Genomic DNA, 21,525 nt, shown 5'->3' on the forward strand with positions numbered 1-21,525 from the left:
TCTGCCTCCTGGGTTCAGACAATTCTCCTGCCTCAGCCTCCTGAGTAGCTGGGATTACAGGCACACGCCACCATGCCCAGCTAATTTTTTGTATTTTTAGTAGAGACGGGGTTTCATCATGTTGACCGGGATGATCTTGATCTTTTGACCTCGAGATCCACCCTCCTTGGCCTCCCAAAGTGCTGGGATTATAGGCGTGAGCCACCGCGCCCAATTTCTTAACAATTGTAACAAAACTAAAAATTGACAAGTAGGACCCAGTTAAATGAAACAGCCTCTTCACAGCAAAAGAACCTATCAACAGAGCAAACAGACAACCTGCTAAGTGGGAGAAGATATCTGTAAATCATCTGACAAAGGGCCAGGCGTGGTGGCTCACCTCTGTAATCCAAGCACTTTGGGAAGCCAAGGCAGGCAGATCATGAAGTCAGGAGTTCAAGACCAGTCTGGCCAAGATGGTGAAACCCTCTCTCTACCAAAAATACAAAAATTACCCTGGTGTGGTTGTGGGCATCTTTAATCCCAGCTATTCGGGAGGCTGAGGCAGAGAATTGCTTGAACCCAGGAGGTGGAACCTGGGAGGCAGAGGTTTCAGTGAGCCAATGGGAGGTCAAATCACACCACTGCACTCTCAAAAAAAAAAAATCATCTGACAAAGGTCTAATATCCTGAGGATATTATCCATAAGGAACTCAAACAACACTACAAGTGAAAACCGAATAATCACATTAAAAAGTGGGCAAAAAACATGAACAGACACTTCTCAAAAGAAGATACAGAAGTGACCAAAAAACATGAAATAATGTTCAACATCACTAATCACCACAGAAATGTAAATCAGGACCACAATGAGATACCATCTCACACCAGTTAGAATGGCTATTATTAAAAAAATAAAAAAACAACAGTTGCTAGCAAGACTGTGGAGAAGAGAGAAATTTTATACACTATTGATGAGAATGTAAATTAGTTCAGCCACTGTGGAAAGCAGTTTGGAGATTTTTCAAAGAACTTAAAATGGAGGTACCATTTCACCCAGCAATCTCATTACAGGGTATATATACAAAAGAATATAGATTATTCTAACAAAAAGACACATCCACTTGTATGTTTATTGCTGTACTATTTACAATAGCAAAGTCATGGAATCAACCTAGGTGCCCATCAACAGTGAATTGGATAAAGAAAATGTGGTACATATACACCGTGGAATGTTCCACAGCCATAAAAAAGAATGAAATCATGTTCTTTGCAGGAACGTGGATGGAGTTGGAGGCCACTATCCTAAGCAAATTAATGTGAGAACAGAAAGCTACATATCACACGCTCTCACTTGCAAATGAGAGCTGAACATTGGATACTCATGGACAAAAAGATGGCAACAATAGACACAGGGGACTAATAGACGAGGGAAGAAATTGAAGGGGTTAAGGGTGGAAAAACTACCTGTTGGGTTCTATGCTCACTATCTGGGTGATGGGCTTATTCATATTCAAGCCTCAGCATCACACAATACACCCTTGTAACACACCTACAAGTGTATACCCCTGTATCAGCCCATTCTTGCATTGCCATAAAGAACTATCTGAGACTGGGTAATTTAGAAACAAAAGAGGTTTCATTGACTCACAGTTCCATAGGCTGTACAGGAAGCATGGCTGGGAAGGCCTCAGGAAACTTACAATTATGGCAGAAGGCAAAAAGGAAGCAGGCACATCTTCACGTGACAGAGCAGGACGAGAGCGAAGGTGGAAGTGCTACACACTCTTAACCAACAAGATCCTGTGAGAACTCACTCACTATCATGAGAACAGCAAGGGGGAAGTCTGCCCCCATGATCCAGTCACCTCCACCAGGCCCTTCTCCAACATTGAGGATGACAGTCTCACATGAGATTGGGTGGGAGCACATAACCAAACCATGTCAACTCCTAAATCTGAAATAAAAGTGGAAACTATAGAAAAGAAAAAAATAACAAAAAATTTTAAAAAGAAAAGTGAATTGCCAAGTTACCTAACCAAGAAGGGCATAGTCCACAGTACACACTTCAGGTTTGATTATAGAGAACAGTATAAAAAAGGGATAATTCTACCTATGGCAAAAAAATGCATAGCAAAGTTAAAAGGAGTTCTTTCCAGAGAACAGAATCAACACCTTAAAAGGAACTTCTGCCACTTCTGGTATATTGGAATGGGAAGAGTGTGGCTTCACAATGCCTGCCCAGTTGGATTTCAGAGTACCAAGGCCCAGTGGCTGCCATGTGTCACCATTATCTTCCTTTGCGCGGGGTAGTTTTGATTTAGTTTTCCTGTATCTGCATTGACATTGGATGCTGAGTAATAGGAAAAACGGCCCGTTCGTTTGCTTCATAATTTTCTGAACAAAAGGAGCCATCGGAAGACATGATGGACAGCATGTGAGACTCCCGGCCCTCACCCCTTCCTCTGGGGCTGCCTTGAAATCCCAAGCCATTTTTAGTCCCCAGCCGTCCTTGTCGCCCTACCATCTCGGCAAGGGCCCTCGATTCCTGCCCCTACATCCTCAGACCAGACGGCTCCTCAAGCCGTCAAGAGTCCTAAATTCCGGCGGACGCCCTGCACCGAGTTTCCAGCGACCCACATTCTCCCTCCGACTGCCCAGGATCGCGCGCTTGTCTCTGCGCAACAACAACATCGATGACCGCGGGGCGCAACTCCTGGGCCAGGCGCTGTCCACGCTGCGCAGCTGCAACCGGACCCTCGTCTCGCTCAACCTGGGCTTCAACCACATCGCGGACGTGAGTGCGCAGCGGGGAGAGACCCGCTGGGAGCAGGTGCGGCTCGGGCGGCTCACGCCTCCCTGACCACCCCTTAGGGCCTCCGGCTTAACTGTTCCCTGCTCTGGCTGTCCCTGGCCCACAACCGCATCCAGGACAAGGGCGCCCTGAAGCTGGCGGAGGTGGGTGTGCCGATCAGGTGGGTCCGGGACGAGGACTGGCCGGGGGAGCCGACCCTGACTCCGCTGGCGTTCGACCTCGGGGCACCCGCCTTCCACAGGTCCTGCGACCCTTCGAGCTGACGCACACTGAGGTGGTGGAGCGCCGGCGCCTCCTGCTGGAAAAAGGGACGCAGGAACGCTCGCGATCGGTGAGGAATCCCCAGGCCCCAGGCCCAGGCCCTCTAACCCTCGAGCCCACTTCCGAAGTCCGCTGCTTTTCAGCAAACTGGACATCCGGTTAAATCTCCATCCTCTGTCATGACTTTTTCCCTCCGACTTCTGCATAAACGTTTGCCAAGCCGCTGCTGGGCGGGCTCTAATTGCAGAACCACCCTATGGGCAGTTGAGTGTATTGGTTAAGAGACAGGACACTAGATTTAGACCATCTGGACCTGAAGTCCGGTTCATCCATATCCTAGCTTGTGACCTTGGGCATGTTACTAAACTTCTTCTTTTAATGGTAGAATATTTTGCTTTATTTCATTATGTGCAGGATATTTGGGATAACTAAACTTTTTTTTTTCTCTTGAGATGGAGTCTGGCTCTGTTGCCCAGGCTGGAGTGCAGTGGCACAATCTCGGCTCACTGCAACCTCCGCCTCCAGGGTTCAAGCTATTCGCCTGCCTCAACCACCTGAGTAGCTGGGATTACAGGTGTGTGCCACCAGGCCTGGCTAATTTTTGTATTTTTTAATAGAGACGGGGTTTCGCTGTGTTGACCAGGCTGGTCTCGAACTCCTGGTCTCAAGTGATCCGGCCCCTCTTGGCCTCCCAAAGTGTTGGGATTACAGGCATAAGCCACTGTGCCCGGCCTGTTATTTAACTTCTCCTTGCTTCAGTTTCTTCATCTGTAAGTGGGGATGACTGTACCTATTTCATGACTGTTGAGAGGATTTAATGACTTAATTCCTGCAATCCATTTAAAATAGCACCTGGCACTTAGCTCAATAAAAGTTAGCTGCTATTTTCCCCCCTCAGTATGACAGTCTGAGATCCTGCCTCACCCTTTGTCTCACCCCCACCCAGGTCCCTCTGCTATTTCTATTTCTTCTCCAAAGCATCTCACCCCAGAGGAGTCCATTACAAATTATTGTAGCATTTAGGCAGGGAGGTGGGTGGGAGGTGCTGTCAGCTCCACTGCTCCCCAAGTACGGACACAGCTACCTTTCATGCCCCCATTGAGGAAGGGGCTCTGGCTTCTTCCTCCCTCCCTTTCCATTTGTGAGCACAGCCCTCCTCCTCGAGACACGGGGACTCCAAAACAGACTGTGAGAAGAGTCAGATGGTAGGGATCAGCAACAGCGCATTGGTGGACAAGACAGACAAGACGCAGGCAATGAAAACCCCTAAGGGCCTGGGCAAGAAAAAGGAGAAATCATGGGTAGGTGTGCAATGGGACAGAGCCTGGGTGCTGGATGGACAGCGGAGGGGGCTTCCATCACGTGCAGAGGCAGTAGAGGGAAGAAGGCCACATGGGCCTTTGAATTCCCCCTAAAGCCTCCGGTCCTAACCCCTCTCCTTCCCTCACCACTGCTCATCCCCTCCAGAGGTGGGACTTGCACTTCTCTTCTCACCTTCTCCACGAGAATTGACCAAGAAAGAGGAGAAGTCAGGGGCTGGGCAGTTGCCCGCACAAGGAACCCCTAAGAAAGAAGACGCCACAAAGGCAGGCAAGGGGAGTAAGTGCGGGCGCCCCTGGGCAGCACCTTCCCACGTGGAGGAGGAAAGAGTGCTGGGCAGGGTGCAGGAGGCTGTTCTGGGCCTGAGCGCACCTGCCTGGAGCTCACCTCACCATGTCTCTCTGGGCCTGATTTCCTTCTCACAGTGGGATGACGTGGGGAGCCTCATCCGGCCCGGATGTCCTGAGCCACTGCTCTCCACACCCCCTTCGTCGGAGCTGGAGCTCTGTGACTCTGTCTTCAAAGAACCCACCCACCTAGCTGGGGTCCCCCTCCAGCCATTTCTTTTTTCTTTTTCTTCTTTTTTTTGAGATGGAGTCTCACTCTGTCGCCCAGGCTGGAGTGCACAGATGCGATCTCAGCTCACTGCAATCTCCGCCTCCTGGGTTCAAGCAATTCTCCTGTCCCAGCCTAGCCAGTAGCTGGGATTACAGGCATGCACCACCATGCCCTACTAACTTTTGTATTCTTAGTAGAGAAGGGGTTTCACTATATTGGCCAGGCTGGTTGAGAACTCCTGACCTCAGGTGATCCTCCCACTTTGGCCTCCCAAATTACTGGTGGTGTGAGCTACGACGCCCGGCCCCCTCCAGCCATTTCTACTGCACCCAAACCCATGGTTGGGGGGTGTCTTTGCCTCACCTAGCCTGTTCTCTCTGGGGAGGGAGCCTGGGTGGTATCAGAAATGTGCACTGTGCATTCTGGCTCCTCTTCTGGCCCCAGAGGTAACCATCCCTGAGCAGAAGCCAAGCAGGATAAAAGGGATCAAGATCGGGAGCAGAGAGAAGCGCAGCATCTTCCCAGAGTTGGAGGTAAGCTGCCGGGAGGAATGGAGGCAAAGGGCATACCCCTGGGATTCCAGGCTTGCCTGGTACCTCTCATCCCAGCCCCTCTTGGAATGTGGTCTCCAGCCCCATGCGGGTTAACTAGGAGATACAAGTGAACCCCCTCTTCCCTTGGCAGCTCCTTCCGTAACTGTCTCCAGCACTCCAGGAACAGGAACAAAAAAGGTCAAAGTTATTTACAACAGCAAAGATGCACATACAATAAATACATATTTATAGGACCAAAGTGACAACGGGGAGGGGAGGCACCCACCTCCGCCTGGGGTCTTGTGGAGAAAGAGGGGAGGAAGAAAGTGCATTTACACAGAAGTCTCCTTCTCTCACTTGCATGTCTGAGGGCAGCGCACGTCCAGGCGCGCACGCGTACGCACGTGTATCGGGTGAGGGCAGCCGTGGTGATTGGGGGCCTTTCAGATGCTGTCAGCATCCTTAGGAGACACCAGGCCTTAGAGGGTTGGGCTAAGGGAGGGAAAAGACACTGAAACTTGACTCTGATTTGAGCAGACCAAGCAACATGCCGGTCTCCCCCAAGGCCTTGGCTGGATCCGAGTTTCCCCAACTGCCTCCTCCACAGTGAGGACAGTTAGGATCCCCCCACCCTGGGTCCGGTCTCAGGCCAGTCCCTGAAGGAGTGGGGACGCAGGGGATTTGGTGGTTTGCACGGTTATGGTCCTGGTGATGCGGCTGCATCTGCTGCGCTCTCTTCCAGGGGGTGTCAGAGCCTGCGGGAGGAGGATGAAGGTGAGGAATTGGCCAGCCTGAGGCCACCGCTTCCACGTTTTGTCTAGAAAGTGTTCAGGCTCATGAGAGGAGCTCCTTCAGCACCTTCCCTCTCCTCCAGAAACCCTAGTTTCTTGTAGGGCTTGAAAAGGGCTATCTACCGAACTCCACTTGCATCAGCCCCGAAAGCCCTTAGGTCAAGTAGGTATGTGCCAAGTCTTCCTGAGTTACAACATAGCCTGGCCCACCCAGTATGGTTCTGCGCCATTTAATAAGCACGAGTCTTAGGCCAGCACTGCGGTGTGCACCTGCAAGCCCGTATCTCAAATATAATATATATAAACACACACACACACACACAAATAATGAAAATAATTTAAAAAAGGAAAAAAAGTCTCAGATGTGACACCAGGCTCCTCGTGGTTTGTTACCTCCATAGCACAAGGAATAAGAGGGCTCAATTCTAAGCTCCCCATTTTGCGGGGAAGCATCTGTGGGGTCCCTCTCTGAAGCTGAGGGAATGAATTCGTTTCACTCAAGGGGAAACCAGACTCTCAGAACCACCATCTCTTACTGCTTGGCAATGTGTCCTCACAAATTGGGGGACCTCTCCCTGACGGTAGGTACTGAGAGAGACCTGGCTTCACTCACCATCCTCAGGGCAGGGTCCCAGTTCATGGCTGTTCCCGGAGTCAGAAGCCAGGGACTCCTTAGTGGGAGGTGAGAGGGAGCCATCTGTCCATCGAGCTGCTGCTGCTTCTGTGTGGAAACTGCCCACAGGCGTGCTGCCACCAGACGACTCTCCCCCAAGGGACTTGGGCAGCTCTCTGTGGGCCAGCACCATGTCCTGGAAGAGTCGGCGGGGGATTGTCTGCTCAAGTCCTTCTATTGCTAAGGCCCCTGGGGAAGGGGTCACACTCTGATCTGTGCTGGGCCTTGGGGAAGGGGGTGTGATTTAAGGGTGGCTGGGTGAGCTGGGGGAAGATCCCTGGGCCAGGACAGGATCTAGGGCTCATAGGGAATGGTTTTGGGGTGATGGGCTGGAGTCTTGCAGGGACAAGCCCTGTTTCCCTCACCTTGAGCCTGTTGAGCTTGAGGGTGAGCTGCTCGATGGTATGGAAGATCATGCCCACATCCCTGAGGGCCAGGTTTTGGGGAGAGCGGCTGGGGCGTCTTGGATCTCCATTGCCTCCCTGCAGCTGAGGCTGAGGCTCTATCTGCCCTGCAGGGAGGCTGGCAGGCTGAGGGGGGCTCGTGGGTGCCCCTGAAAGGTCGGTGCTTGAGTCCAGGGGTCCTGCTGGCATGCTGACATAAAAGCAGTTCCCTGTCCCCACAAGAAGAGAAAAGTGATCAGGAGGCAAACAGAGAAGTTGGAGCTATCCCCCCGCTCCCGTGGGGTTCCCCAGCTGCTTGATAGTGCAGGCCAGGCAGCCCTCTCCAGGCGAAGTCTGAGCACGTGGGCCTTGCTCACTGTCTGCCAGTCCCCTAAAAAGCCCTGGTCCCCAGCCTTTCTAGACGGTACGTTGCTCAGTCTGGCCCCAACCTGGGGGAGATGCTGAGCAGTGAACTCAAGGGAGAAGTGTCGGGCTACAGTGTTTTGTTTGGGGAAATGGGAGTGGCTCCCCCTCCTTGAGTAAACAGATCAGGGGCTGGTTTCAGGCTCTTCTTCTAAAAGGAGCAGGCAGCAGCCCTCTCGCCCTGCCTGACTCCAGCTCTGGATGAACTGCAGCCCTGCCCTGCGCCTCTGCCATCCATGCCACGAGCCTCTGGAGGTCCCTCGACCCAACCGAGGGGTGTCAGAGACAGCTGGAGGAAAGATTTGGAGGGTTCCTGACAGGCAGGAAGCTCAGAGAACCACTGTGGAACCTGGGAGGCCCTTTCAGCTGCTTTCCACAGTGACACTGGAGTGGCGTCTGGGGTGGGGAAGCAGCTGCTCGAACATCAGGTGAAGGACACTGGGCTCCTGGCATCAGGCCAGGCTTCCCTGCCCCTCTCACAACTGCACGCTGGTGTTTATCCCTGCTGCTCTAAACGGGAGCCTGGACAGGTGGCTTCTTAAGGCTGGACGGACAGCACAGGGACCATCCACGTCCTTAGGTCCACATCTTCCTCCTCCCCTTTCCGGGCAGCTGAGGGAGCTGGTGGGTGTGTGTGTGACCACGGGCAGGGGTCCGGCTCTGCCCTCAGGTCCCACACGCCAGTCCTGGCCTGTCTTTGGCTCCGAGGAGAAAGTTATTACCCATAGCCTTTGTTCCGCTTTCCACTTCAGGCGGCTCGGGCTCTGACTGGCCACTCTCTGGTAGTGCAGGGACAACCTTGCTGCCTGCCACCTCAGCTGCACTGACACCACCACCACCAGGAAGAGGAGAGACCGAAAGACAAGGAAAGGGAAGGGAGAGCGAGCAGGAAGGAGAGAGGGCAGGAGGTGGGGGCAGGGGAGGAGAAAACGGGAAGAACAAGGTGAACACAAGATCATACACGATGACATCCCAGGCAGCACGGAGAACTTTCCACCGATTCACCAAGAGAGAGAAGGAAGGTCAGTTCCCAGAAACCCAGGACAGGCAGGCCTCGGGCAGATGGAATGAAAAATGCTACTGGAAGGGAGGCAGAGCGGAGCCCCAGGGGAGGGCAGGAAGCCCCTGCTGCAAGGCCCCAGGCGCGGAACCCCGCCCTGTGCATGCCCCAGGCTTTGTTCTTTCTTTCTTGCCACCCTCTCAGACTAGCCCACTCTTCCCAGGGTGGGTACCTTCCTCCCTGGGCTCACTGCTTGGGCCGGGCAAACCTGTCTGCCTCCCTGCGAGCTTGTCTCCGCTTTTCTTGTCTCAAGGCCGCCCGTGGTGCTCCCCAACCTGGGCTGCCTTCCTGTCACCTTGCTCACTCCCCAGACCCCTCACTCGCCAGGTGTCTTCCCAGCCTTGTCCTTCACACCCTCTAGTCCCATCTGCCACCTCTGCTACTGTTGTCACTGGGCACTTCCTTTGGCCGGCACTGTCCCAGGCTCTAAGCATACAACAGTAAGCAAAACAAAAAGATCCCTGCCCATGCTGAGCGTACATTCTAGTGGAAGGACACACAAAAATAGACACTTCAGTCAGTTATACAGTTTGTTAGAAGGTGGTAACTTCCACGGGAGAGAAGAAAACAACAGAGTATGGCGTGAGGGTTGGGCAGTGCTGGCGTTAAACAGATTGGGTAAAGGAGACACAGGAATAGACACGGAGGTGCGGCGTTAGGAGAAAAAGCATTCTAAGCAGAAGGAAACAACAGGGACCCAGCCAGAAAGCCTGAGATTTCTCCTGAACCCAAGACCCCAGGTTACTCCACACACAAGCTCTCAATGAGAACGCCGTCCCCTCTACCAATCCCATCACGGTAAGTGCATCTGAAGCCCTTTGAGCGCCCCGGCTCCCCATGTTTCCCATTCCTGTAGCTGCGGCACGCATCTCTCTCCCCAGCAGTAATCCCCGGCTAGAGGATGCAGGGGACCCCGCCAGGCTGCTCCTCTTCCTCCACAGCTGATGCCATCACCCAGAGAGGCTGGGTGGGAATCTCTGGTCAGGTGAGTGAGCTCACACTTGCCTAAGTATATTCAGTCTGCTCTCCTTCCTCCTCCAGACTCTTTCTCCCACCCTGTTTCTTCTATACTCTTCATCAAAACCTCACACCCTGGGCCCTGATGGCCTCTCCCATCACCCCCATACTCACACCCAACCTGTGCTGGCTCCCACTGCACAGTTCAGGGCCCTTACCTCCAGGCAGCTCCCCAGGTTCAGGTTCACCATGGAACACGTCTGAGTCATCCAGTTCTACCCTGAAGGAGGAAACCAACCCAGGGTGAGATGTCATGAGATTCCATCATGGACTCCTGTGTTAGAATGGGCGATGGAGTAGGATCTGAGGACGGTGTGGGGCCTCCTCACCTGGCTGGTTTGCATGGCAGCCCGGTGAGGGGGGCTGCTGGCTGAGCTTCCTGGTCCCCTGCTCTACACCCCCATCACCCTACTTCAGGCTCAGGCTCTATTACAGTCAGGTGGCAGGCTGTGGGGGAGCAGACAGGGACAGGAAGCAGGGACAGGGGGCATGTTCTTCCATCTGCCAGCGCTTGGAGCTGTCTGCTCCCTGCTAGCATTTCCCTGTTGTGGCTGTCCACCCCTGGGGTGAAGGACTTAGAAGCAGCAGGAAACAGGAGGTTTGGAGTGGAGAGAGTGTGGGGTCTGGAGGGCTAAGCGCTGCACCTGCTGGGTGTAGATCCCTGGTGGGCTGGCTCCTGGGACCCTGGGGGTGGAGGATGGACAGGCATTGGGGCAGCTCTGGGGTGCCTGGTGGCGTGCTGCACAGCCTCTTCTAAGCGCTCCATCCATCTGTTGCTCGGCAAGAACAGAGAGGACTGTAGTGAGAGCAAGACCACGGCACACACCACCCCCGTGCCGAGCCCACTGCTTCAGGGCTTCCAGGTCCTTCTCCAGGCCCTAAAGACCCTCTGCCTGGCAGGTTCCCACCTCCCCATACAGTCCTCCCTGGCTGCTCCCTTGGGGTTAGATTACTTGCAGCGACCAAATCCTAGACACCAACCCTCTGTTACGCTTTGTGCAAAGCATTCTGTTTTCTCTCTAAAGTAATTCCCTAACAGGGAGCATTAGCCACATTTTACAAATGAAAACCCTGGAGGTGGGAAACGGGTTGACTCGACCCGCCTCCTTCCACTGTACCACACCACCTCTGGCGGCTGCCGTCAGAAAACACGGGCTGAGTGGGAGGCAAACGCCTGAGAAGGATGCATGAATCTAATTCGCCGGATGGTGAAGGGAGTAGGGCAGGAAGCAGAGAAGCAGCAGCGGCTGCGGCTGGAAGACCACGAGGAGCTCATTCTCCCAGAGGCGGGCCTGGTGACCAGGTCAGGGGTTATGACCCCTCCCAGCTTCTCTTCTTCTGTCCTACCTCCCACTTCCCTTCCCAACTCCCTGTCCAGGGACTGCTCTGGGGCCCAGCCCTGGCCTTGCTGTCCACCATCCTCATACACACCACCCTGGTCCCAAGGGGACCACAGTTACGGATGACCCCTCAATCAAGTCTCACATGTTCTTGTCTGATGGCGTCAGTGCAACCAGCTCATAGATCTGGGGTGGGCCCAGATTGGAGGTGCAGATGATGAAGAAGGCCCATTTATCTGCATGAGGAAAGGAAGGTAGAAGGGCCTATATTAGGGACGGCAGTTGTGACTGCAGCCTGGGCCAGGGTGACAGAGTGGGACCCAAAGCCCTGACCCTCAATGAGGATGAAGAGTGCAGCGTGAGACAGAGGTGGGTCATCGGGACCACTTGGAATCCACTTACACAAGGGACAGAGGAAATTCCAGGACCCCTAATGTCACCTTTCACAGCCACCATTCCTTTCATGCTCTAATAATAGTGATGGCCGACGCGTGTATGGTGCTTAGGACTGACAAAATGGTTTTTTTATCTTGAGACAGAGTCTTGCTCTGTCGCCCAGGCTGGAGTGCAGTGGTGAGATCTTGGCTCACTGCAACCTCCACCTCCTGGGTTCAAGTGATTCTCCTGCCTCAGCCTCCCGAGTAGCTGGAATTACAGGCCCCTGCCACCACGTCTGGTTAATTTTTGTTGTTTTAGAAGAGATGGAGTTTCACCATGTTGGCTAGGCTGGTCTTGAACTCATGACCTCAAAGTGATCTGCCTGCCTCAGCCTCCCAAAGTGCTGGGTTTGCAGGCGTGAGCCGCTGAGCCTGGCCAGGAGTTTCTAAAACTTTTTCATACCTGTCATCCCTTTTGATTTCCCCAAGAATTTGGGTAGGTATCACTCCTATCTCACAGATGAAGGAAGTGAGCCCAGAGAATTTGGTTGCCTGACTCTTGCTCCAGAGCCCTTTCTCACACACATGGCACTTCTCACTGAAATGCCTTTGTCCAGTGGACCCAGCTCTGTACTGTAGGTACTAACATCTAACATCTTTTGGAACCAAGCTCTGCTCAAGTCACTCTTGTAGCAGAAAGCTGTGTCCTACTCACCCTGCCTAATCCTATTCTTCCCCGTCCTGCTCGGACACTCTTGCCCCATCCTCAGTGTGCACATCCCAACCAAACCAGCACTGTGCTGGAGGACCGCTGACCACGCCTGCGCAAGGCTGTCTAGTTTCCTCTCGGTGCTGGAGGACCGCTGACCACGCCTGCGCAAGGCTGTCTGGTTTCCTCTCGGTGCTGGAGGACCGCTGACCACGCCTGCGCAAGGCTGTCTAGTTTCCTCTCGGTGCTGGAGGACCGCTGACCATGCCTGCGCAAGGCTGTCTAGTTTCCTCTCGGTGCTGGAGGACCGCTGACCACGCCTGCGCAAGGCTGTCTAGTTTCCTCTCGGTGCTGGAGGACCGCTGACCATGGCTGTCTAGTTTCCTCTTGGTGCTGGAGGACCGCTGACCACACCTGCGCACGGCTGTCTAGTTTTTCTCTTGGTCCCCCCCAACCCTCATCCTACCCCACTCTGTCCTCTGCTTAGGCTGGGTCAGGACAGGAAGAAAGGAACATAGGTGGACTGGTAGGTCCTGTAAAGGCCTCAAACTGGTCTTGCCTCATCCAGCTGGACAGGAGTAATAGAGATCACGGTCCCCGAGCCCGAGGCCAGCCTGGACCATCTCCCCAGGTACCTGTGGCCACAGAGCGGATGAGCACGGCATTGAGCTTGAGCACGGGGCTGAAGGTCTGCTTGCTGCCTGAGGAGCCCACGGCAGTCTTGCTGTGGCACTTCAGCCGTAGCTTCTTCTTCTTTTTCTGCAGCAGCACTAGGAGGTCCTCCAGCAGCAGCACGTGAAGGTCTGGAGGGGTATGGTCGGGGGCAGGCGTTACCTGGTCCCACTCATCCCTCACGAGCACAATGCGGAGCCTCAGGCTCTTGGAGGCTCTAGGAAGCCCTGGGAGTCTGGTGACCCCATTTCTCTTTCTGGTTACTCCTTTCCCATGTCCCAACATGTCGCCTCCAATCATGTTTCAATGCTTGGGAAACACACAGAGAAGAGCCCAGGGAGGCCCACCCACTGCAGGTTCCCGCTCAGTCCCAGTGCCCTGGCACATACCCAAGGTCTTATCCTTGCTGATCCTCCAGGTCAGGGGCCCTTCATGAATCATTTTTCTGGTTGTAAGGTCCAGGCTCTGTTAAGGAGACACCATTCATTCATTCATTCATTCATTCCAGTATTTGAGAACCTACTGTGTGCCAGACATTGTGCTAATGTGCTGGGAATTGGTGAATAAGAAAGAGTCCTTGCCCTTACTCTCTTGTAGGGGATGAAGACAAGCAAAAAGGTAACTGTGAAGTCATGTGCCACGTGCCAGCTGGGAGATATACTGATGGCTCTGACTTTGGGTCTCCCACCCGCCCCTACCATGTGCCAGCTACAGTCCTAAAAAGACCACACACTGCTTTTCCCGGCCATGCCTCCAGCTCTGCTCCCTCCCAGAGGACCTCCACCTTTCCTCCAGTTCTACCCGGTGCCCTGCTCTCTCAGGCTGAGTTCCAAGATCTAGTCTTTCCTGGGTGTGGCTGTCTGCCTTGTTCATCTAGGGACAGGGTGACAGTAACAGGGTATGTGTCTTCTGGGGCTCCATCGTGCCACCGTATCTGGTCTGTGTCTCCTACCTCTAAGACTCTCCAAGCCCTGCCAGAGTTCTGCTCCTAAGGGTGCGCAACAAGTGTGAGGGGTTGACGGTGCTGCAGCCTCTGCCTCCTACCTGGAACTCTGCTGCCAGGGGGTTGCTGGCCCTCTTCAGGGCGGTGGCATCCAGGCATTTCTGGTAGCCCTCTAAACGGTGGCGGTTCTCTGTTTGCTTCACTGCTTCATTCACATACTTGAGAATCTCCCGGCACTGGTCCCGGGCCCGGCAGAGCTTCTCATGCTCAGAGGTGCCACCTACCAAACAGGACAGAGGAGATGGTTGGGGCTCCTGCCTGAGAAGTCTATCACAGCGTCAGCTGTTACCTGCCTGAATGCATCCATGGCAACTGGCTTGCTTCAAACCAGCAGGTGTGGGTGGGTAGAGGTGAGCCACTCCTGCCTCACATGAGGACCTCAAGTGATAAGGGTAACTTTTACTGAGCATCACCAGGTCTCAGACAGACCACTGCTTTGAAGACACTGATAGCTCTTGGGAATTCCTGCCTCTACCACAGCCAGCTCTACAGATGCAGGGGACAGACTGTGGGAATGGTCACGATAACGCCTCCAGAAAGCCCGTTCAAATCAGGCTGGGGTTCCTAACACTTCTCTGTCCTGATCCCAATGTCTGAAATTTGGGGGTAGTAAAAGATGCCCAGGACGCCAGGGAGAGTGACAAGCTGAGGCTAGACCCCCTTGTTCAGTCTTCCCCCTGCTCCTCTAGGGTTACCACATAGGCTGTGTCTTTTGTGCACTGCAGGGGGCATGAATGGGGATAAAGTCCAGCCCCATTCAACCAGGGGGACCCAGGTGCCCTTGAGTGCCAGCCTGTGCCAAGCACCAGATGGATACTTTCCCTGGATTTACACAAAGGCTCCAAACAGGTGGGCCTCTGATAGCGGCCCTTACTCCTCCCACTGTTGAATACCTTATATTTTCCAAAGGACATTTATAATCATTTTCTTCTCTGACATGCCCCACAACAGGACAAGGATGAAGACACCAAAGGCCACAAGGCACAGTGACTTGCTAAGGTCACAAAGCAGTGCCAGAATGAGGGTCTGGCAGGAGGCCTGCTACCCGTGGTGCGAGCCCCTTCCCAGGCCTACCCTCTGTGTGCTTGATGATGCTCTCCAGCAGCCGTGGATACTTGGTGAGCCGCTGCATCTCAGAGACGATGAGGTCTCTCAGCTGCAGCCGGTGGCACTGAGGGTGGCTCTCAGCCTCCTAGACAGCAGGAGACACAGAAGGGAGGAGATGTCAACGTGGCTGGGAGCTGGCTTATGGCCTCAGGGCCAAGATGGGTGTGAACATGAGAAACAGATCCTAACTCCAGATGGGTCGCTCAGAAATGGTAGTGGCAGCTTCTTCCTTAAAGGTGTAGAGAACGGTTGGTGGTGGCAGGGAGACACCAACCCAAGGAAGGGATACGGTCAAAACAGAAAGGCAGGTATACTGCTGCCACTCTATAGACAACGAAACTGAGATCCACCTCCGTGCACACAGGTGCTGGTGGGTAAGCCAGGCCTCTGACTGCTAATCCAGGATCCTTTTCAACAAACAGCCGTCTCTTTGTCTAGAGTGAGTCAGTGCTTTTGAGGAACTCATGCGGAAGGATGGAGGGAGTCGCTGTAGAGAGGGAGGGTGTGGCCAGAAGGAGAGAGGCTCAGGAGACCCTTGGTGACGCTGATGGAGATGAAGGAAGGCCGGGGCTTGGGTGAGACATACCTGCATGAAGAGCTGGAATCGGCTCTCCTTGCGCTGCTTGGTCTTGATTAGCTCTAGGGCTATTGACTGATAGGAACAGAACTGTGCAGCCACCTGCTGGAATTCCTCTTGGGCAGGGCCATCGAACTAAAGAGGCAGAATGGACACAGGACGAGGCATCACATCCCTGCCTGGGACCGGTCCCCTGCCTATCCCTTCCTTTGCCAAATTCCCTGGCCTTGGGGAATGAGAATCTGCCTCCCCCAATCTCCTTGCTGAGAGGGAAACATTTGGAGCTATACCCGGGCCAGCATGAGGTCACTGATCTCTTTGATGACGGGGCCTTCCTCCCGGAGCTTCTTCATGGCTTTATACCAGGAATCTAGGGTGAGAATAGAACAACTAGAAATGCCTGGGGTTGAGCTCAATTGCCAGAACCTTTCTGACAGAAACAAGTGAATCTCTGACGACAGTGCCATGGGGAGGGTCTGGAAACCATTTTACTTTTGGGTGAACTCCAGTGCTGGTTTCAGGCTGTCCACAGATCTTTTCCTCACCAGGGATTGGTGGGGGGTTATCTACTCAGGGAGGTCCTGGCAGGTGGGCCAAAGTGGAACAGGAAGCTGAAGGGCGGCAGAGGAGGAGTCTGGAGGGGCACCGGCTCCTTACTGTGAATCTCTATGAGTTCAGGCAGCTTCGGGAAGAGTCGGGCCAGCTCCTCCCTGGGCATCAGGTTCTCCTTCTTCATTCGCTGGTAGAAGATCAGGTCCAGGACACGAAGTGTGCGCAGGTGGGAAGCTTCAGTCACAAACAGCTCTGAGTGGTGGTTGTGACAAGGAAGGTAGAAAGCCAGGGAGAAAACAGATCAGCAAGTATCTAGAGTCCCTGCCCGGGCCCCTCCACCACTCTACTTTTGGGGGAATTGAAGTGCTGGTTTTAGATCATACAACTTTTCTCTCACCCCAAGGGCCAGAACTGAGGGGGACCTTACAGCAACAGGCAACGTGGAGCTGCTCCAGCCCACAGGGGCCCCCACCCTATTTGCCTCTTTCCCACCCTTGTGTCTTAGGCATTCTGGACCTATTCCCACGTGTGTGAGCAGAGCTGCGGGCAGTGGTTCCCACGTGTGTGAGCAGAGCTGTGGACAGTAGTTCCCACGTGTGTGAGCAGAGCTTCGGGCAGTGGTTCCCACGTGTGTGACTGGAGCTGCGGGCAGTGGTTCCCACGTGTGTGAGCAGAGCTGTGGGCGGGAGGGCCCATGTGTGTGAGCAGAGCTGCGGACAGTGGTTCCCACGTGTGTGAGCAGAGCTGCGGGCAGTGGGGCCCATGTGTGTGAGCAGAGCTGCGGGCAGTGGGGCCCATGTGTGTGAGCAGAGCTGCGGGCAGTGGTTCCCACGTGTGAGCAGAGCTGCGGGCAGTGGGGCCCATGTGTGTGAGCAGAGCTGCGGGCAGTGGTTCCCACGTGTGTGACCGGAGCTGCGGGCAGTGGTTCCCACGTGTGAGCAGAGTTGCGGGCAGTGGGGCCCATGTGTGTGAGCAGAGCTGCGGGCAGTGGTTCCCATGTGTGTGAGCAGAGCTGCGGGCAGTGGGGCCCACGTGTGTGAGCAGAGCTGCGGGCAGTGGTTCCCACGTGTGAGCAGAGCTGCAGGCAGTGGGGCCCATGTGTGTGAGCAGAGCTGCGGGCAGTGGTTCCCACGTGTGTGAGCAGAGCTGCGGGCAGTGGGGCCCACGTGTGTGTGAGCAGAGCTGCGGACAGCGGGGCCCATTCTCACCATTGATGACCTCTTGCTGGACAATCTCCCTCTGGGTTAGCCCAGCCACCACATCCTTGCCCACTGTATCCTGCCAATTTTGGGCATCTGGCTTTGGCTCCAGGTCAGATAGCAGGCCCAGATCATCCTCTAGGAGGTGGGGAAGGAGGGCATCTGTGCAGAACCCCAAGCTGGGGCACTCAATGCTCCTAGGTGAAAACAGGCAGCTCAGCTTCACTCCGGAGGAAGAACTCACACAGAGGGTTTGGCCCTCCTTCTCCTGCTCAACCTGCTTGCCCCATGCACATGTGAAACTGGTGGGCCCAGAAGAGGAGAAACCCACCCAACCAGCCTCTTGCGGGTGAGAGAGCAGCTAGGTGTGGCTGGGACATGGAGACACCAAACAGAGGCCCCACAGTGCCCATCACTTACCTGCGGCCCATTTTGGGAGTGAAAGGAGGGGTTGGGTTCTCAAGAGACCTGTGCAGGGAATGTCAACTCTCAGCAACCCTCTATCCTTGCCCACCCCCCAAAATGACCATGGGTGCAGCCACTGTAGCCCTGCCCACCTGGTGGAGAGGCTGGGGACGGAAGACGATGCTGACTGGTGCAGGCGAGTAGCCTCTGCGGCAGCATCCATGTCAATGTCACTGCGACAGCGGGGCACGTTCTCTGCCTTTTGAGACTGTTTCATCTCTTCTCGGCCCTTGAGGCTTTCAGAGCAGCCCAGGCGAATCTCTGAGCGTGAACTGGGGAGAAAAGACAGAGACTTTGGGACTTGGGAAGCCAGTGGGCCATGCTTACATCCTGGCCAGCTCTTACCTGCAGCTCCATCTCAGGGGTGCCCCCATGCTGCAGGTTCTCCCTGCCAAACATGGCCAAGGCACCTGGATGGCAGCAGAAGCTTCTCAGTGACAGGCCATTTTTGCTGCTCTACAAACTCCTTCCCTCTCCCCAGCCTAGCCTGATGGATGAACAGAGTCATCTTCCTCTGGAGCTATTAGGAAGGGATCCTAACAGGAAGATGAAACCTGGGGCAAATGAATATAGAGTTGTAGTGTGTCCAGAGGCCTGAGAAACCATGGTCCTGTCAGGAAGGTGGTGGACATCATCGTCCCTCATCAGAGACCACAGGGTTCCAGCTTCCTGCCCCTGGGGCCGCCCAGTGGCCAGTCCACGTTGCCCTTGCTTTGGAACGAGTCAGCTCCCACCTTCAACTCTGCTTGAGGCGGACCTCTTTTACAAGGTCTTAAGAGGAAAGCAGAGCCACTATATTGGCAGCTCATTTTAGGATATTCCACAACTGTCAGAAATTTCTATCAGAAAATTCTATCTGCTGCCTGTCAGAAATTGCTGCCTGTCAGAAAATTCTGTCTGCTGCTGGATTCCTAGCCCTCCAGTTGTGGTGAGGATGAGTTCCATTCTTATTTTAACAGTGCCCTTCCAAAGATTCCATTACCTCTCAGGAGCAGACAGGCTTGTACTTAAAGGGGCCTTTTACTGATGGGCAGGACCCACTCCTTGGCCAGCTGTGCTTGGCCACTGAGTGTCTCTGGAGTTTGATGAGATGCTGATGACTGGGTGTTGCGGTGTCGGGTCCTGCCATGCATCAGCCCAAGACAGCTGGCATCAATGACCCCTAACTGCCCCAGGATGGTCCCCCACCCCCATGCCGTGGCCCTGCTGGGCTGGCTCTTTTCTGATATTATCAGTAATCTACATCCTGCTCTGCTTCTAGGACCACAGGAGGCCTGGAAATGTCTGCAGAGCTCTTAACAGCACAGCAAGTTGCTGCAATGAGGAGCTAAATGTCTCGGTCTCCATTCATCGTGGCCAAACTGCCAGATGATCCAAAATGGAGCTCATCTCCTAGGGTCCTGAGATGGGTTTATCTGCAGGGTTAGAAAACACACTGCCCACCGATCCCCTACTAAATCCACCCTCCAGAATTCTGTTAGAACAATCCCGACCCAGGCTAACTCGGAACCCTTTTCACAGCATCCTAATGGGTCCCTGTACCACCACAACAAACACCCAGTAGAGTCACTGGAGCTGCAGAGCTAAGCACCTTCCTTCAAGCACCCAGAAGTGAGTAATGGTCCCACCAACAAGTGAGGTGTATCATCTAGCTTTGGCCCAAAATTCCTAGGGTACTGCCTTCTAGAACTGGGGAATCTTAAACTTGCTGAGTATCTACAACAAGCTCTCACCCATCATACTGCTAATACTATTTCTTCTGAGATTGCCAATGAATTTATAAGCATCAAATCCAAAGGCTTCTGCTTGGAGTGGCTTTAGGATCCTAGTGAACGTCTTAGGGCAGATTTACCTAACAATGCCAAGAATGTAAGTTTGTAAATGGTCTCAGATATTTTCTCAAAAGCTTACAATTTTTTTTTTTTTTTTTTTTTTTGAGACAGAGTTTCGCTCTTGTTACCCAGGCTGGAGTGCAATGGTGCGATCTCGGCTCACCGTAACCTCTGCCTCCTGGATTCAGGCAATTCTCCTGCCTCAGCCTCCTAAGTAGCTGGGATTACAGGCACGCGCCACCATGCCCAGCTAATTTTTTTGTATTTTTAGTAGACACGGGGTTTCACCATGTTGACCAGGATGATCTCGATCTCTTGACCTTGTGATCCACCCACCTCGGCCTCCCAAAGTGCTGGGATTACAGGCGTGAGCCACCGTGCCTGGCTGATGTCTTATAATCTTAAAATATTTGCTATATCTATGACATGTACTACCACAGGAATCACATAATTTATGTATTAATTAACGTTAGACCTCAATCTTCCCCCTAGTACAAATCTAACCTTTACCTCCCATAAATCTGTCAATTCTCATGACAACAAAATCTTTAAATAAGTGTTAAGCTGAAAAAAGGCTTCAGATAAACAGAAGGAGTAACCTGCACTCAAGCAGGAAAGCTTAACTCACGGTTTGATAATCAGTTATTTCTTTTTTTTTTTTTTTTTGAGATGGAATCTTGCTCTGTCACCCAGGCTGGAGTGCGGTGGCGCAATCTCGGCTCACTGCAACCTTCACCTCTTGGGTTTAAGCGATTCTCTTGCCTCAGCCTCCCGAGTAGCTGGGATTATAGGCAGTTGCCACCATGCCTGGCTAATTTTTTTGTAGTTTTAATAGAGACGGGGTTTCACCATGTTGGCCAGGCTGGTCTTGAACTCCTGACCTCAAGTGATCCACCCACCCCGGCCTCCCAAAGTGCTGGGATTACAAGTGTGAGCCACTGTGCCTGGCCTGGCAATTAGTTGTTTCAAAGGCAAAATAGGCCAGGTGCAGTGGCTCATGCCTATAATCCTAGCACTTTGTGAGGCTGAGGCAGGAAGACTGCTGTGGTCGGGAGTTTGAGACCAACCTGGGCAACGTAAGACTGTCTAAAAAAAAAAAAAATTCGCCAGGTGCATGCCTGTATCCCTAGTTATTCAGGAGGCTGAGATGGGAGGATCTCCTGAGCCCAGGGGTTTGAGGCTGCAGTGAGCTATGACTGCACCACTGTACTCCAGCCTGGGTAACAGAGCAAGACCCTGTCTCAAAAAAAAAAAAAAATCAAAGGCAAAATGGCTTGAATATCCAGACTACTATGTGCTGACTTGCTTTCATGCCTGCCTGTACTCCACCTCAATGGCTCTCAGGCTTGAGTGTACACAAGCATTATTCCCCCTCATAAGACCATATGACTATACCTTGAGGGTGACTTAAATAATTTGCATGAATACTTCTGAATACAGGCATTTGATTTTAAGTGTTGGCTGTAGAATTTTAGACATGACTTGATTGCTGTCATGCCACAATCAAGAGCAAGGAAGTCCAAGAATATGTTTTCATGCCAGACAAGGACTCTAGTTAGAACCTGACCAAAGAAGGAGAATATGAGAGATGCCAGTGTCTCAATCCCTTTTTCCTTCTTAAAAGGAAAAAACAATTCATTTGTAATCAATCCACTTGGCCTCTCTTTGCTGAGGTGGACATGATGCCTATAGTTACATCCCTTGTCGTTAAAGTACCCAGCAGAACCTCATCTCTGGCTCTGAAACGACTTTCTTTTGCCTGCTGGGTCTTTATTTCTCAGGATTTCCTCTTGCCCCCACCATAGTCTTCCTTATCCTTGTCACTTAGGGTTTCCTGATTAACTGCTTTATAATATCTAGCTCGATCTTAGATGAAGGC

The 21,525-nt window shown here is 53.2% G+C and overlaps 2 protein-coding genes across 2 annotated transcripts in view; one reads left to right on the plus strand and one right to left on the minus strand.

Moving 5' to 3' along the window:
- Positions 1-2,402: 2,402 nt before the first annotated feature.
- Positions 2,403-5,949, plus strand: LOC135271860 (leucine-rich repeat-containing protein 71-like). The gene is made up of 8 exons (XM_064369878.1): positions 2,403-2,416; positions 2,641-2,776; positions 2,854-2,937; positions 3,036-3,125; positions 4,207-4,360; positions 4,562-4,654; positions 5,378-5,466; positions 5,914-5,949. Exons 1-8 carry the CDS (start codon positions 2,403-2,405, stop codon positions 5,947-5,949), a joined length of 696 nt encoding a protein of 231 aa, XP_064225948.1.
- A 214-nt stretch (positions 5,950-6,163) lies between these two features.
- The window catches only part of LOC105732294 (rho guanine nucleotide exchange factor 11-like), a 79,640-nt gene continuing 64,278 nt past the window's right edge, over positions 6,164-21,525 (minus strand). Inside the window, 17 exon segments of the mRNA XM_064369879.1 lie at positions 6,164-6,221; positions 6,867-7,066; positions 7,296-7,543; positions 8,459-8,554; positions 9,972-10,033; positions 10,458-10,583; positions 11,299-11,389; positions 12,875-13,042; positions 13,301-13,376; positions 13,956-14,134; positions 14,989-15,106; positions 15,608-15,733; positions 15,889-15,968; positions 16,256-16,402; positions 17,359-17,546; positions 17,770-17,817; positions 17,907-18,086. Coding sequence (XP_064225949.1) covers positions 6,164-6,221; positions 6,867-7,066; positions 7,296-7,543; positions 8,459-8,554; positions 9,972-10,033; positions 10,458-10,583; positions 11,299-11,389; positions 12,875-13,042; positions 13,301-13,376; positions 13,956-14,134; positions 14,989-15,106; positions 15,608-15,733; positions 15,889-15,968; positions 16,256-16,402; positions 17,359-17,546; positions 17,770-17,817; positions 17,907-18,086 — 2,191 coding nt within the window.

This window comes from Aotus nancymaae, unplaced genomic scaffold (genome assembly GCF_030222135.1).
Source record: "Aotus nancymaae isolate 86718 unplaced genomic scaffold, 86718_ANA_hifiasm-v0.15.2.pri h1tg000094l, whole genome shotgun sequence".
In the NCBI taxonomy this organism is placed as follows: domain Eukaryota; kingdom Metazoa; phylum Chordata; class Mammalia; order Primates; family Aotidae; genus Aotus; species Aotus nancymaae.